The sequence below is a fragment of the Blennius ocellaris genome (genome assembly GCF_963422515.1).
Source record: "Blennius ocellaris genome assembly, chromosome: 9".
NCBI lineage: Eukaryota > Metazoa > Chordata > Actinopteri > Blenniiformes > Blenniidae > Blennius > Blennius ocellaris.
In genome coordinates this window covers 4,304,506-4,322,332 of record NC_137658.1, presented here as the reverse complement: position 1 = coordinate 4,322,332, position 17,827 = coordinate 4,304,506, and the positions used below count along the sequence as shown (strand labels likewise).

At 39.1% G+C, this 17,827-nt stretch overlaps 1 protein-coding gene across 1 annotated transcript; it reads right to left on the bottom strand.

The window, feature by feature from the left end:
* Window positions 1-1,214: 1,214 nt before the first annotated feature.
* slc25a48 (solute carrier family 25 member 48) lies at window positions 1,215-14,565 on the bottom strand (the record flags this gene model as incomplete). Its single annotated transcript, XM_080502054.1, has 7 exons — window positions 1,215-1,319; window positions 3,475-3,608; window positions 6,099-6,389; window positions 7,947-8,199; window positions 11,014-11,085; window positions 11,936-11,979; window positions 14,511-14,565. The coding sequence occupies 7 exons, from the start codon at window positions 14,563-14,565 to the stop codon at window positions 1,215-1,217; spliced, it is 954 nt and encodes a 317-aa protein (XP_080358180.1).
* Between the last annotated feature and the right edge of the window lie 3,262 nt (window positions 14,566-17,827).

Below are 17,827 nucleotides of genomic sequence, written 5' to 3'. Positions count from 1 at the left end.
AATGTTAAGCCGTTTTGTAAAATACCTGTTATAGAAAAATGATTTTCTATAACATGACTCATATATTTTCAAACTCTGACAAAGAAAAATAATCTTTTCATAAGGCAACGTGTGAATCTATACTCTCTTCTTCAGCAATCCATCAATCACGCTCAATTCGTGTTTAAAAGCCAGCGAGACTAAAGGACCGTCTGATTAGCTGATCTGACGCTAAAACTGGAGCACGGACGTGTAGAAGCTCGGATAAATAAGAAGGTGCCAAATCATTTCACACCTTTAAAGCAAGAAGGTTAAAAAAACCAAAAAACAACTTTGTGCATCGTTAGCATTAAAAGTACTCGTTCAAACTTCACAAGGGAAAACTTTGTCAAGAAGGAAGTTAAAATAAACTTTGCAAACTCACTTTTCTTAATGTAAGAAACACATGAATGTATGTACAGGCGGGGGCGGAGCCAACGCCGGTCCCAGGATTCCAAAACTACATCCAAACACTGTAAACGTGGACGACGTGTTGTTTTCACACCAGGACTGATCCAATATGATTGTACACATTGTATATTAACATTTAGTCATATTGACTGTACATCATATATGTACTGTGTGCATATTTACTCTATATTGACACTTTTACTACATTCAGTATTTCTATAGAATTTAAATCTAGAAGCGTTTTGTGAACTCACCTTTACTGTTAATTCTGGTCACTATCTATCTATCTATCTATCTATCTATCTATCTATCTATCTATCTATCTATCTATCTATCAACAGACAACAGAATCTTAACTTCCATCATTAAAGGTCCCTCAGAATAAAAACGTTTTCATATCGGGTGATATTAACCTGTATCATGAAAGGCTTAAAGGCGAAGAGAGGCACTTTTAACACGCTGAATTAAATAATCGAAAAAATTGTGGCAGTTTGTATGAACGGCGGTGTGACCAGAGTAATTTCAGTGGATCAATCCCATAATGCTTTGCAACGTGAAGCGTCGGTTACAGCTCGTCAGGCTGTCTCATGTGCCACATGTTCGGCACGACTTACATCCAGGACACGTCGGCCAACGTGGTTTCAAAACGAAACATGGAGATATAGAGATTAAAAAAAAAAAAAAAAACGACTTCCAGGAGTCTCTTGTCCCACAGAGATCGTCTCGTTTTGCCAAACGACTCAACGCGAAGCGCCCGGCTGGACTGGGAAAGTTCCCCCGGCCCGTTAGAGACTCCTGAAGAAGCGCAGAGAGAGTTCATAGGTGAGGAACATGGTGGCGCTCATGGGGAAGCCCCTGATGGCGTTGACCGACGCTCCGCGGAAAAACACCTGCAACAGAGAAGGACGTGACGTGAGAACAAGGAGGAGCTGGAAGCGGCAAGGACAATTTCATAATTCAGTATAAATGACTTCCACGTGACCTCGTACCTTCAGGAAGCCGTTATCCTTCTGATCAAAACCCAATATTGTCATTGCTGCGGTCGTGTGGTTATTATTTGCTTGTTCTTGTATTAAAATAAGCTTAAAATAAAGTATTTAGAACCTTTAAACCCGCCCTGTTATAAATCCCCACCTCGCTGTGTGCTAACTTTCACAGAAGAGTCAAAACAAGTTGTTTTTCAGTCGCCTCTGGTTGCCAGGCAACCTCACGGTGATGTCAGGACTCCTTGTTGCCACAGTTTCACCTCCGCTTTACCCCCCCCCCCACCCCACTACCACCCCTGACTTGTTTTTAGAAGATTTAAAGAAGCTTTAATCGGATTTTGTTGAACTTTGAACAGATTTGGCCGTTTGTTTTTAAAGTAAGCTACGAACGGACGTGTTTATTTGCAGCCGCTGCTTTGGATCATATGTTGATAAATTAACACAATAAATGTGAAACAACCTGATTTATTTAGCATGGCCGATCCATCGTATTGTTGTTTATATACAGTTTATATACATAAACACTAATTGTTGCGTACTATGGTAAGCATTGGCGTTTAATACCTGAACTGCAGTAACGTCTCTCCTTTTTTTTTTTCCCCCCCCATAACAATTTCCATTTTCGTCGTGCGAGTCCAGTGCAGTTAAACATTAGGGAATAATGAATTCTGTGCACACAAACGCCGAATCAGAAATGCTGAGCGGCTGGTAGATTTCCAGAAGGAAAATATTTATTCACATTCCCGGTGCGCATTCGTGTGTGTCGGGCTTCACAAACGAACAGCAGCACCAGCTAGTGGGCCGACATGAAAACTACACCGCGCTCAGTGTTGCCACAAGTTTCCGTGTGAATCAGCAGGACGCCTGGAAGCAGCATTTGAACCGGAGCACGAAGCAGCGACGAGGCGACGAAAACAACCCGTCGTAACTCCACCGGCGCTTTTTATAGCGCAAACACACGTTAACGTGTGTCGATGTGGAAAACAGATGTGTGTATGTGTGACTTCGTCATGACGTTTAACTGATACTTCATGTAAACTATTTACTCTTAATGGTATCAATAGTTTTTTTTTTTTTTACTATCAATGCCAATTTTTTTGGTTCTTTATTGCTGTCGGTGATACATTATTGATCATTTGTTATTTTTAACTGGGACTTTATTGGTAGTTTTTGCTCTTAATGGCATTTCATTGATACTGTTTTATGCTCAATGGTACTTTATTGAAACTTTGTTACTTTTGCTGATACTTTATTGATCATTTGTTATTTTTACTGGTAGTTTATTGATACTTAAAAAAACACTTTTATTATTACTTTATTTATGCTTTTCAACTATTTCTGCTACTTCATTCATACCTTTTCACTGTCAGTGGTACTATATTGATACTTTATTACTTTTCCTTTATCGATACTTGTTTACTCTAAATAGTTCTTTAATGATACTTTTGTCCTCTTAATGGTACTTTATTTATACTTTTCATTACATTATTGAGAATTTGTTAAATTTACTGGTACTTTACAGATAAATCAGATATTTTCATTGGTACTTTATTGAAACTTTACTATTCTTAATGGTACTTTATTAATACTTTATTATGCTCAATGGTACCGTTTTGATACTTTAATACTGTTAGTGATACTTAAACACGGGTTATTTAATAACGGCTCCTAATCGATAAACTCCTGTTTAAATAAGGGAAACTAATATGATGGACATAAGGGGTGACAGAGCTGCTAATTCGCTCTGTGTTGCTCCCTGTTGGTTGTTAGCTTTAGCATTAGCCAGCGTTACTGTTGTAACAGTTACTAATTGTCAAATTCTTGTTGAAATACGATAAATGAATGAATAAGATGGGAAACTGAGGTATTTATGTGTATGGCTCCCCGTGTCTGTTGTTATCTTTAGCATTAGCCACGGCAGTGCTTCCGGGTTTTCATCTTCTGACAGTGGATTTTAGACGTTGTACTGACATGATTTTACTGCTCCGGGAACCACCGGTCAGTTATGGAGGAATGTTCTCGTGTTGTTATGGTCACATGGTGCCTTCAGGTCACTCACCTGGACTCCCTCCGTGTTGTAACTGTGGATGATGCAGTGCAGAATGCCCCGGTACTTCCTCTGCAGCTGAGCGTCCGCCTGCATCCGACTCTTCACCACGTCGGCCGGCGTGGCCGTGATCCAGGAGATGGACCCTGAGGAGGAGGAGGAGGAGGAGGAGGAGACCATCAGTGGCCTGACATACAAATGGTTCCTAATGTGTTCAGGTGAAAACAAACAGAGCAGCAGCAATAAAACTAATAAAAATGATAATATAATATAATATAATATAATATAATATAATATAATATAATATAATATAATATAATATAATATAATATAATATAATATAATATAATATAATATGATGATAATAACCCCAATAATAATTATTAATATTACCATTATTAATCATATAATTATTATCATTATGTTTTTTCTTTCACAACTTTCATAACTAAAATAGAAGAAAGAAAAGATTGGAATCATCAAATACATATTTACATAATCAATGTGATCAAACCATTTTCACAAGTTGAGTGATAGCAACAACAACAACAATAATAATAACCATACTAATAATCATAATAAGTTAAGTGGAGGTACGGTATCATATATAAAACTCCCCATGTAATCCGACCACACGCAGCAAAGCGAAAACATTTAGCATCATTATCAACAACAATGAAGATGACAAAATATAAACAGAGTCAATATTTCCAAATATAAATTGAGTGAATTGATCACTGAGTTTAGTTCAGATATTTTACAGATGTCTCATAGGTTAATTACAGGATCAGCTCAATAATACAGCTCCTGATCTCCATTACTGGGAAATGTCTCACAACATGATAGTTTTCATGTTTATGATCATATTTTCAGTCTTCTTATCTTTACGACCTCTGAGTGAGTCAGTTAGTGGAATATTTCAGGCAGAAGTGTGTGAATGTGTATCAGAGGCCGCAAGCGCACTGAAAGATAAACCAAGCGATGGGATGTGTGTGGAGCGGAGGTGGGTTTCAGTTGGAGGTTTGGTTTGGCAGCCTCTCGTCCTGGAGTCGCGTCAGCAAACGTCGGGGCCCCACAGATTTATGAGCCCCCAGCTGATTCCAGCCATTCGGCCGGGCTCACGCGCCGAATGACCCACATCTGGTAACCAACCCCCCCCCCCACTGAATATTCAAGCAGCCCGCAAACTTTCTGCTCCACGTGAACGTTCTCAACGGTTTTCAGCTCTAAACATTGATTTTTTTTTTTTTTCCCTCCATTGTTTGAGATCGAGGTCAGTTCACCAGCCATTTTAGGTCGCATGGGTTCACTTCATATCATACTGGACCAAGTGTCACCCGGCGGTTTACGAGTCAATAAAAACAACGGAAGTAATCGACCGCGGCTGTAAAAGTGCAGATAAAGGACTGTAGTTTTTTTTTTTTTCTCTCCCCAAGCAAACAGCACGAGACGGTTCGATCGGGGGGGAAAAGTGCAGCCTTCACTTCGTGCTCAAACAACTAAAGATCTTAACCCTCAACTTTGAACCGACACCACAACAGAAACAACAAAGTAGATTCTCCTTCAGCAAACTCAAAGCCAGAACCAGAGTCGTTCTTAGTGTGGCTCTTCAGTTCTTGCCCTATAATACTCCAATACCAAATACTTTCAGTACCAGTTATGTCAATATCCAGTATCAGAGGAAGCAGAGCAGATTCTAGTACTGGCCTCAGCATCCAGTAACTGTGCTGTTAAAAGTGAATTAAAAACCAGATGCTTCAAAGTATAAGCCAGATAATGAAGTAATCTCAAGTACTATAGGCAACAAAATATACCCTATGATTGTCATACAACAAAATACATTCTAAGAGACTATAAAAATCTCATACCACAAGTAATCAAGTATAGAATACGGTAACAAAGTAGAATCCAGTACCATAGCTATCAAATTACTCACCAGTACCTTTTGCACAAAAATATAATCAAAAGGCAGAAAATAACAAACGGCAAAGTAGTCACCAGTACCAGAAACCACAAAAAAAGCAGAATGCAGTTTATGACATAGTATCGTAGAATCTAGTATCACTGGAAAAATGGAATTATTGGAATTGCTGGAAAATTCTATTTTATCATGGTCAAATACATTTATATCTACACGTAGTAAAAGTAGCACCTGATTCCAGTACCAGAGACAAAAAAGTAGAATCATGTACTAAAGGCAATGAAATGCAATCCAGTACCAGATAAAAAGCAAATAAAACTAAGACAAACGAGAATCCAGTACTAGAAAAACAGCGCCGGAGATTCTAGTACCACAGATAAGGCAGCATGACTTGGTGCAGGAGCACAGAAAGCAGTATGCAGTATCAAGAGTGTGCAAAGTAGAAACTAGTACCAGAGGAAATAAGAATATATTCCAGTAGAGACACTTGTACCCAGTACAAAATAAACTATAACTCAGTTACAGTGTTAGATGAACAGAAGTCATAAGCAGAAACAGTGAATGATGGGAAATCCAGAACCAGAGGCAACAGAGCAGCCGAACTGCAGATGATGATATTTGATAACTTGTAGAGGAACACGACTCATGAGCCCTTCCTCTTCGGCGGAATCCCAGGAAGTGGACTGAAAACCTCCAGAATAAAGTGCACAAGTACCTGCGAGGCCTCCGGCCATCCAGATGGCAAAGGGGTGCGGGCTGGATATGTGTTCGGGGGTCAGCAGGTTGCAGAAGAGGGTGTACGGGATGAAGTAAAGCATGTATCCGGGGACGTCCCTGAGGACCATGGCCCCGGCCCCCCGGTACAGACCCTGGAGGCCCTCGGTCTGCAGGATGCTGCTGATGCAGTGGATGGGGCCCCGGTAGGCCTGCTGGTTCGGCAGGCGGAGCGAGCGCATGCGGATGTTGTTGCCGCCGCTCGACACGTTTCCAGCGAACTGCAGGTTCTCTGCGAGGCACGAATCACGAGATCAGACGGTGTCGAGATAAATCGTCACATAGTTCACATAAAAAGAAGCAAAAAAGACGGACTTTAAAAAACTAGAGTGCAGAGTTTGGACATGCCGTCCAGAGTCAAAAGATTTTTTGATATTTGACGTAGAAAAGACAGGGACCTGGTTTAAATACCACTGGAAATGTACTAATATTCCATACACACAAGATAAAAAAAACTCATTTATATCGTCTAAAAGTCATCTATGGTAAACAACCTCATGATTGTTTCAATTATTACAGTTTTAATAAGAGATTTGTGACCCTTACTTGTGCGGACACGACTAAACTGTCTTACGTCGATGATTAAGCTGTTTTTAATGACTGAACTGCAGTGACCTCAACCTTTATAGATTTATTGATCAACCTTCAAACAACACAACCGCATTTATGGCCTTCTATCAGCAGCTATAAAATGAATCAAACGGATTGTGGGGGACACACTGCACCCTCCGGGAGGTAGTTGGCGGAGTCTGAAAGGCTCACTGCGTCTTAAGCGGAGGACAGTGTGTTCCCACAGGAGAGGTGAGGAGAAATATTTCCCCATCGTTGACACTGATGTGATACATATTTGCGGCGGGAGTTAACTTGATGACGAAAACTTGTTCCGCGCAGGCGGCGTTTCTGTCCGAAAGCAGTTGCTAGTGTCTGATTGCTTCCATGGCGGATAGCTTGCAGCTACAGTGACGTCTCAATGTCAATGACGTTCTTCATGCCTGGCTAAATAAAGGTTAACTAGAGCGACACTCGGTAGAGCGCAGACCTTCACCAACGCCACATTGGTGTGCAGAACCGAGATAGCATCACTCGCGCGATAGCCGTTAGCTCAAATCGATGCTGACTATGCAGGTGAGGTAGCAGCATCAATGTGTAAAACACTGAGGAGGCTGCGTCTCCATGGCGACAGATCTCCTTTGTTCTCCTCCATGAGGTGCCTCTCTCGTCCGCTTTGTATGGTTACATTTTCTGTCAGTTTTTTGAGATTCATTTGGAAACGGTTAGCCGCTAACGTCCCAAAATCTAATCGATTGGTCCTTGGATGATGAGAAATGATGCCTGACAATTTTATGCAATTCAGGTGAGTACCTTTTGCGAAAAGTTGGTAAACTACGTACATACGAATAAATAAATACAAGCAGACAAACAATAATATACATAGATGATTTCCTTCCTTTTCTTCTTTTTAACTTTAGTTGACAAGTCATCATTCATGTCAGGAGTTTTTAGACTTTAAAAAAAAAATCTAAACTGTCTAACAAATGTCCACCACCAGCAAACTTATCCCCAAATATTATCAAGTATATAGGCAGATTATCTGGGACTACAATCACTACAACCATTCAGTCCAATAGTGAGAAAGCTTGGGAGCCATTTGCATTGGGAATCATTGGAACGCTTGACCAGATATCTATGTGGTAGCCTCACAACTAACTGGGACCAGAAAATATAAGCAAAACAGACAAATAAATCCTGAATAATTCACATCCGAGTTTTGACCTTTATCTCGCCGTACCTGTCTGGAGACTCTGAGTCTGCATCTGCAGTCTGATCTTGACCAGATCCACCGGGGCTCCCAGACCCACCGACACCAGGCCCGTCACCATGCTGGCCACCGTCAGGTCCAGCAGCCCACAGGGGTGGCGCCCGTCGCCGTAGCGATACTTGCTTATGAGTCTCTGAGTGTTGCTGAAGCACCCGAACACGACCGAGTTGTAGAGCGTGATGGTCGCCAGCGGGAAGGACAAGCCCTTAAAGAAGCCCATGGCCTGAGAAGCGGGTGGGGTGGGGGGTGGGGGGGGGGGGGGGGGATACAAGTACACCAAGGTCAAGCACGAGACAACAACTATTAAATCAAGTCGCATAAACGCTTCCCATACATAGCAACAGAAATGTCGAACCTGAATATAAGCCACACCCACCAAATTTAAAAAGGATAAAAAGATAGAAAAATGTTTATGTTTCAATTGTTTTTTAGGATTTCTTTGGTTGACAATGGGTGAGTATTGCACAGAGCGTTGGCAGTTGAAGTGCTAAAGCTAAAGTTGTAAACTGTGTATTTTGTCGTCTGACCACAACAAATTCTGGTTGCAGTGTCATGCACACATCCGATCGAGACCTCAACTAAAAGCGCAACAGAAAATTCAGAGTCAAATAAATTTGACGCCACCGCTTTGGCGCCCCCTCTGGTGCAGCGCCGCATGTAGCGCATATCTGCTTTAAACAGCGGCAACAACTACAGCTGGCAGGTAAAACACTAAAATAGCGACAAAAAAAACACAAAACAAAAGAAGTCTGTTGTAAATTGTAGTTGCGAAACATCAGATATGTTTTTTTTGAAAAGTAAAAAATTGCGGCTGCAGACATAATTTATTCGGTGGAAGATTGAAGATTAGTGGCTCTTTTGTTCATAAAGCTTTTAGTTCTCTAGTCTGGATCTTCCAATCCAGAGAAATCCACCGCGAGTGATCCTGCCAGTACCATAGCAACATCGATAACAACACAACATAACAGAGTGATAACAACATCAGAAATATAGATTATATAGTTTATTAATATAGCACTTAGCAAAGCTTTACATTGTTTAAAAAAAAAAAGTACATTAATGAAATAAAGCAATGAAATAATCAAGTTTTCTCGTTGTCGGTTTCAGAAGTTTGAAAATAAATAGAACAAAACAACAGAGACGGAAAAACACAAGAGATTCGAACCATCCCAACTTAACTGTGACCTGCCAAGTATGCAATGAGAGAAAGATACCGGCAGCTGCTGCCAAATGTTTTGGAGTCTCTTGTTTGGGGGAAACGTGGTGTTCCAGCAGCAGGGGGGATCGATGCAGCTCGCTCTCAAACACAGCTGTTCTCTGACCGAATAAATAACTTGAGACGAGGCGAGTCGGAGCCGATCCACCGCAGCAGGAAACAAGAGGGGCTGAAGGCAAACTTCAACAATGAGACACCTTTACTGTGTTTAAACTAGGGCTGCAACTAACCATTATTTTGCTAATTGATCAACCTCTACATTATTTTTGCGATTATTCGATTAATTGTTGTCTTTTTCTAAATCAATTTTTTTGCCTTTTTTTAACCAGGTAAGTTATTAAGAAGATATTTTCCTTATTGTGTATTGTGCATTTTACAGCATTGTGAGATTAATTAATGGTTAATGAGGAATGATTGAACACAAATATAAGCTGCTGTCTCCACCTCGTCTCAGTTTGAAGGTCCTGTGTCTTTTTTTTTGTGGATTTCGATTACAATGTTTCCACACTTTGGATGAAGTTTCCTCTCCTGATGTATCACTTTTCCCTCTTTTCTTTGGGCCGCCGCGACGTGACGCAAAAAAACAAAACAAGGTCATTCACCAGTGCGGCCGGCGGGAAACATGGCGGCCAAGCAGCACAAATGCTTCAATGTTTGGTTGCATTTCATGAGAAAAGGACGACAGCAGGGCAACTTGGAAAATGGATGTTTGATCAAAGGGAGAAACATTTGCAATGTTCCGTTTTCGATTTGCTCCAGAGGGAATTTCAACCCAGCAGCCGTCTTGGCACTGCAGGTTTCGAAAATGGAATCGCAATCATAAAAATCCTATCAATTCCCATCACTATAAGTGCAACATAATCAACCAGACGGCAAAGCATCGTGATGTCATTGTTGTTCTTATTTCACACTCAACGATAAATCCTGACGCATTGATCTCCCACGTCATGGTTTTAGGCAGCGAGTCGTCCAGCCGTCATTTGGACGTTAAATCTTTGGAAAAGATGATGGACGTGTTGCTAAAAGCCACTGAAATACGTGTATAACGTCCGTCACCATTTGTCTAACTTTGCCTTTATTCATCTCTTTTCACAGAAATATAGTGAATTATCGGCCGCTGTACACAACCCACTGCTGACTTCCGGTTTTGTATTACGCCCGGTAATGAGCTACGCGATTGGTCAGTTGACACCATGTGGGAGATACGTTTTGAAAGGCGGCATGTGATTGGTTCGTAATTCTCTGACTGATCCTGGTGAAGACGGAGGAGGAATTTCCTGTCCAAGATGCTGAGGAATTATATCTGCAGAATCCACACGGGTAGTTTTAATCATATGGACCTATGATCCAAAATTAGAAAAGGAAATATATTACTTTTGAAGCAACCCCCCCCAAAAAAACAAACAAACAAAAAAACTAACTAAAACAACAATTTCTGCTTAAAACCATGTCCCACATTATCCCACACAAACATAGTCTTTGTCCCACATCTGGTGAGTTTAGATCTGATCAGCAGATGTACGAAGCAACAAATAACTCCTTTCCAGGGACCCTTTTTAAAAAAAAAAGAGGGACGGTTTATTGGAGGGAAATTAGTTTGAAACATCCCATGTGCGTGCATAACTTTAAAAACTTTTACTATTTCAATCTGTGGACTGAAACAGTTGAACAGTCTAAATAACCAGACTGTTGTGATGTTAGGCGTGTTATGTGCAGATTATATAATTTAAATGGAATCAGTGGGGTCTTTGAAGTACTACGTTACTTTTAGTGTATTTTGGTGAATTATGTGCATGTTGGTGTATTTGTATTCCCGCTCACCGATTCCTTCCTGTAGATGGTGAGGACGCAGTGCGTCAGGTTCTTGTAGCCTTTTCCCGCCTGAAGTCGAGTCTGCAGGGGGGAAAAAAACCCACAAACACAACCAGAGTTACAGGACAAAGTCACCTCTTGATCAGAATCCGGGTCATGATTTTATTCATGTTCTCCTGCTTGAACATCACGACACCCAAATGTTAACCGAGCACATTTTTAAAGGGAGGCTCGCAACTGTAATCATTTACAAATTCTCCTAAATGTCACTTTATCAAGAAAGCAGTTACTGTGTGTGTGTAATCATTTGCACCGAAGCTGTGGAATTCTCCTCCCCTTCAGATCTGTGGAATCCTGCGCTACTTTTAAGAAGCAGTTGAAAGCATTTCTATTGAGGCAGGCCTTTGACCCGCAGCCACTCAATTTTACTGTTCTTTTGTTTAACTATGTATCTTTTTCTGCCTTCTGTATTTTTACTGAGCTTATCTCTGTTTTTTTTGTTTTTTTATTGCTGTAAAGCACCTTGTGACTCCTTGTCTGTGAAAGGTGCTATAATAATAAAGTTCTATTCTGTTGTATTCTATTTGCAAATTACTATTCAAGTACCAAGTGATATTAACATAATTTCCTAATTAACATCAGGAAGCAGATCGCCCAGACGAAATTAAAAAAGTTTAATTAAAAGCCAAAGATAATGCTATCAAGTATTGCGATGAATGCAAACACATATGCAGATGATGTTAAAGTCTTTGTGCTTTGTCAGCTTGATTTGATTGTTGGTTGCAGATCAAACAGTGCTGGTGTGAACGTGCGCTTAGACTTGTGTTTCTTTATTTCCCACGAGCAACACTGCCGGGACCTCGGTAACAATAAATGTGGGATATATTGAACAATATGAATAAAATAAAGGTAAAAAGATCATTGGGAGTACCTTCACCGTGTCGAGCGGGTGTCCGACCACAACGCTGGAGGCTCCTGAAATGCATTAGAGGAAGAGGAAAGATTTTATACAGATTTTATATAACAGACCGGAGAGGTAAAACAAGTCGAAGGACTTGTTGTGTTGCAATTGCAGATTCATGAAAAACAGGTGTAAATTGTCAGAACAATCCTGAAACAAACTCCAATATTAAATTACTTGCAGAGCTAACTCTCCTCGAATGACTAAAGCTACAGAGATAGAACAAACCAGACACAGAGAACAATATATATAATGTTATAAAGATAGAATATAGAGACAAAACTACAGAATAAGAGAATGACAGAACAATAAAAGATACAGAATGTGCAATGGAGGGAGACCAGTAGTTCAGAAGAATTAGAACAGAGACATAATATGATGGAATGGTAGGTAGGACACATCAAATGGCGGACAAATAACGATAGGATTGATGGACAGAGCTCTAAAGACAAAATGACAGAACGGAGATAAGCGGTTCTGAACAGACAGAAAACATTCAGGACTTCAGTGGGCGGCCATGATGGGGCCTCACTGCTAACAGGAGCCATTGTGCTCTTATTAACATCCTGTTCCCGCAGCTCCCAGTGACGCCTCAATGCACACAAATATGCGTCGCGCAATCTATAACCGAGGAACCGACAGGCAGCCGGGTGTTCCTCCACAGCACAGACCCAGACCCAAAACAACAGCAACAACAACAACAATGTCGATCTGCTCCAACGGAGAAGAACTGAGAGGCTGTCACAGTTTAGTGTTTACAGTGGTTCTCCTGATAGCAGGAGCAGAGAGGGGCTACTACAGGAACCTTGTCCTGCGCTGTTTGTATTTGAGAACACGAGAGAGCAACTGACTGTCGTAGCAGCACACGTTCAGTTGTTTTTATAGGACTGTCCCAGGTTTTTTGAGTCGCTCCTGACTGTCAAGCGATCCTGTAGTAAGATGGAAGAGCCAGATTCCGTCTTTAAATTTACTCAAATTAATAATTTAACCGCGTTTTCACACGTTAGCATCACAGCTCGTAAGTCCACACTGTGGATTTTTGCACAAGCTGCTCACGCACATTATCATTTTCGAATGTTCGCATTGCAGCTGCTCACTTCCCGCTATATAGCATTTTCCCGTGTTAGCATCCCATTTTGATTTGGTGGCGGTGATAACTGTCACAATTTTCACACGTTAACAAGAAAGCTGCTAATTTAGCATTAGAACTCCCCGTCATCATCCATACAGCTGTTCATTAAAATAAAACTTTATTTGTCTCACATGGGAAAAATTAACTAGCACAGTGGTGCCACATTGCATAACGGATATAAAAAAACCATTATTATTCACTTCTGTCATCTCTATACACACATTAACTTTCCGGCTGTTAACTCACTGTCAATTGTTTTTTTTTTTAGAGCTGCTTGCTTGATTTGTTTTTACCGAGAGAATATGAAACCAAAGCTCCTGGCAGTTGTGAGCACAAATGTTTACGTGTGAATCAGGTCACATTTGGTTTCATAATCTCCTCGAATATCAATGAAGTTCACCACTGATCCTCCAATTCAGTTGAACTCTGCTTGTCTGAAATACATGATTTCACTGTGAAATTCTAGAGCGTTTATAATAAACGCTCTCTTTTCTTTGATTTTCAATAAAGAATTAAAGCAACTGGAGGTAAAATCAGATAATCTCTGAATATTAATACACAATGTCTGACTGAAATTGACTTATCATTCAAGTGAATGTGATTAATATAAAGATTTAAGATGTTTCTTGTGGGAAAAACAGCCGTGTATTTTGCCTGAGCATGCAACACATGTAAGACAGTGTAAAAATAATCTATATCTAGTGCATAAAATACAAACAAAACCTCTTGGGGACAAGAAAACAAAAAAAAATAACAAACTTGTTTTAAAGTTCAATAGACTCAGCGGAGTTTTAAATGCTCTGTTTAACTTATTAATTTTTTTTTATTAATTAACTATTTGTAATTTGTATATAAATTAAAGTTTTGAAATCCTATAAGTGCAGGTTGGAACAGTGAAAATGTCTTAGTTTAGTTTTATTAAAGGGATTCATTTAAGTAGTCACCAAATAAAAGTTGTCTTTTTGTCAATATTGAAGCTAAAATGCTGTTTTCAACCAAAAAATACATCCAAAAAGTTGATTTCTGTGAGTTTCTGTTGTTTATGAATTTCAACATGCAGTAACAGCGCCCCTCGCGGCCAAATCCGTCACTGCAGTGAGAATTGCTCTTTAAACCAAGTTTTTATCATCAAAACATTGAATAAATCCTCAATCTGCAGCATGGGAAAGTACATTTGAGTGTGTGAAATGATTTAAAGTCGAGTTTAATTGAATTTCAGTTCGACAACAGAAGAGATGAGCTGTTTTTGCGTGGAGAAAGAGGAACGGCACCCCTCAGTCGCTTTTCTGGGGAGACCCTCCATTGTTGACACAGTGCATGTGGAGGCAGGAGAAACACACTTTTGCACAAACACAGACTCCACGTTCATGACAAGACAATCGTCAGCCTGAAATAAAGAGTTCGTCCTCTCACCTCCGATCCATCCTGCGATGAAATCGTCCAGATGGAAGCTCGTTGACTTTGGCATCACGACTCTCCGCCGCGTCTCTCATCCGACAACAACAACGACCAGAAATAAAATAAATAATGCGCAGAAAATCCTCCGACGCGTCCGCTGCCTGCGCTTTTGATCGTTCTGAGGAGAAATTCACATTTTAACCCGTTTTTGATGGAAGAAAAAAAAAAAAAAAAAAAACCAACAACAGTTCCAAAGAGAGGGGGGCGGAGGAGGCAGCCAATCAGGACGCCACACGGCTCTGACGAACAGAGGAGCCAACCAATCAGCGGAGAGCAAGCCAGCAACCAATCAGAGTGCCGAGATGGAAATGAGCCATGAGGAAAATTTTAAAGAAACAACATAAACATCGTGCGTCCTAAACAAATAAACACATAAACACATAAATAAATAAATAAATAAATAAATAAATAAATAAATAAATGAATGAATGAATGAATGAATGAATGAATGAATGAATAAATAAATAAATAAATAAATAAATAAATAAATAAATAAATAAATAAATAAATAAATAAATAAATAAATAAATAAAGTTAAACTATTTTCAATTCAAACTGATTGTGAGAAATGGGTGAAGAAATAAATAGATAATGGTACACATTTATGTGCAAAAATGTTAAATTAACAGAGAATTATCTTAGTTTCGTTATTTTTTTTCTCTAATATTAACTCAAAATAATAATTATCATAAGTCTCTATGATGTGGAAGATAATGTGATGCATTTTGTACACAGTAACATTTTAAGTAAAAATCCGATTTTTGTTTGACCATTTAAACTAGGTTATTAAATACAATAAGACAAGTTGGCAGCAACTCATGATACAGCAATTCTGAAGACATTCGATAATACAAAATCCTTGTAAAATTGTGTTTATAGATATGGAATTCTACAGAACATTGTATCAAATGTGCTGTAAGAATAGACTTCCTTTAAAATGGACTTATATCTGCTCTACTTTGTTATCTGAATGTTTTGTGATAGCGCTGTGTAAACTCTGTGATCTGGATATGCGTTCCATTTGATAGTGACGATCATCATGATGATGCAGGGCGAGGCTCCACAGAATACCTCAGAAAAACACATACACTCATACAGTTATAAATACAATCGTCAGTGTGACTCTCATGTGTGTAGAATGAACAAGCTTATCTCAAATCCTTCTCAAATAAATATCTCAAATATAAAACACCACAGGGAGTATAGGAACACCTCGACAACAAGCGTCTGATGCCGCCAGTAGGTTCTCTGTTTATTTTGAAAGGATTAACAGTCATTTGAACCTTTTATAACTGGATCTCTAACGCATGATAAACTAACATAACACCTGCAGATCCCTTTAATTGCCATTACTGCTGTGACTCTCCAATCAGTCGACTCGCCCATTTTACTAACTGACTGAGTGAGATCCTCTCTTTTAAATGAAAGTTTCCAAACGACTAAAAAAAAGTGTCATCAAGGTTTTGTCCCCATTGAAACTTTTGCACTGGGACAACTTTTGCAATGAAAACAGACACTGGTGACCCTTCTTGTTCGCTGCCTCACAGGTTTCTTTAAAGTTTAACTTATAGTTCATTATAGTCCCCAGATATTCAGAATGATAACACTTGTTCAGTAGTTTGTCCATTGACGATGGTGAGATTAGGTGTATTTGTGTTTTTCCTGAACTTACCATTGTCTCGTCAGTAGTTTTTAGTGTGACGAGCGCTTCGAGTCAAAGTAGTATTGAAATAAATGCTAAGCTATTAAAGTAAAAGTTAAACTGAGAACCGTTCCTGTGTGGAGGATTCATGTTCTTCCTACAGTCTTAAGTGTGTTTCAGGTTGTAAGTGCAGGTTAGTGTAGATTAGTGTGTGTGTGTGTGTGTGCGTGGGTGGGGGTGCGACACGTGCACTCACGTGTCAGAGCGTCACGCCCCTCCACTCGTGATAACAGGCAGATAACGGAGAACACACTTGTTCACACTTTCTGGAAAATTACCAGAAGCCAGCAGCGTGAGCAGATAAGCAGAACAACACAAACATTCTTTTCTCGTAATAAAAAAAACTCCATTTTGCCCTTTTCAGGCCGAAGAGCAGAACAAGAGGGAGGATTTCCTGAGAACTCTCACAATTTTTCTTCTCATTGATTTGTTTTGTTTTGGGTTTTTTTCCCCACAAATGTCCAGCAGAGGCCAAATGTCTGTGAACAATCTGAGTTTTCTGCATAATAACATGCAGAAGTTACACACGAAAAAAAAACCCAATCTTGCAATACAAATTACTTTTGGTTTCATCAGTACTTTTCCACTTTGTGAAGTACAATGTAATCTATTTCATTAAGTTATGAGTGTTATAAGTAGCAAAACATAAAGAATCACAGTAGTAATTGTAACTTTGCATACTTGTTGATGAAAATGTTTTTGTATTTGAGATAGTTTGTTTTTACTTCTACTTAAATACAGATTACATCATGTACTCTACTTGGTTACTTTTCTAGTTGTGAGGCCGAAAGGTAACAAATGATCAATAAGCCATTATGAGTACTTTTCCAAATATGTAAGTTTAAATATTTTCGAGAACAGGGTACGGTAATCTGTAACATGTAACTGTTATAAGGAATTGAAGTTACTTTACTTTACTCTCATTTGTGTTATTAACTAGTATTTGTAGTCTTCTGAGTATGCCTTGTATGTACTTTTGTTGTTATCTAAACTCAATTTTGACAATATAATTTATTACTTTAAAACTCGAACGATTGTAAATACTCATGTTATTGTCAATAAGTAGTATTTTCAACTCCTTGTATTGAACTACAGACTACATCACAATCTACTTCATTACTTAAAAAAAAAAAAAAAAAAAAAAAATATATATATATATATATATATATATATATAAAAATACTCACATTGCTACTTTTAATTTTAGATATTGTGGGAAATTCTCTGAAGAAAACTCTGGTCCAGATCAAACAAAGAAATGTGAACTCGTCCTAAACCTGCTTTAAAAATAAGTAACACTATACACTTTAGAGTACCCTGTAATTTTACTTAAGGTAGTTTTTTCACCCCCACAATACCAATTGTTTTCATACAGTGTAATTACTCACACTTTATACTCACAGTTTAAAATGTACTTTTTATTATTTGTTATATTTTGTATTTTTACTCAAACCAATCTTTTTAATCGTGTACCAACGGGGATAAAGGTAAATACAAGTAATCTCATTACTGTAGTTCAGGAATATTGGAGGCTGTGGTTGCGCCTCGGCAGCCCAGAAATAGGATTGGG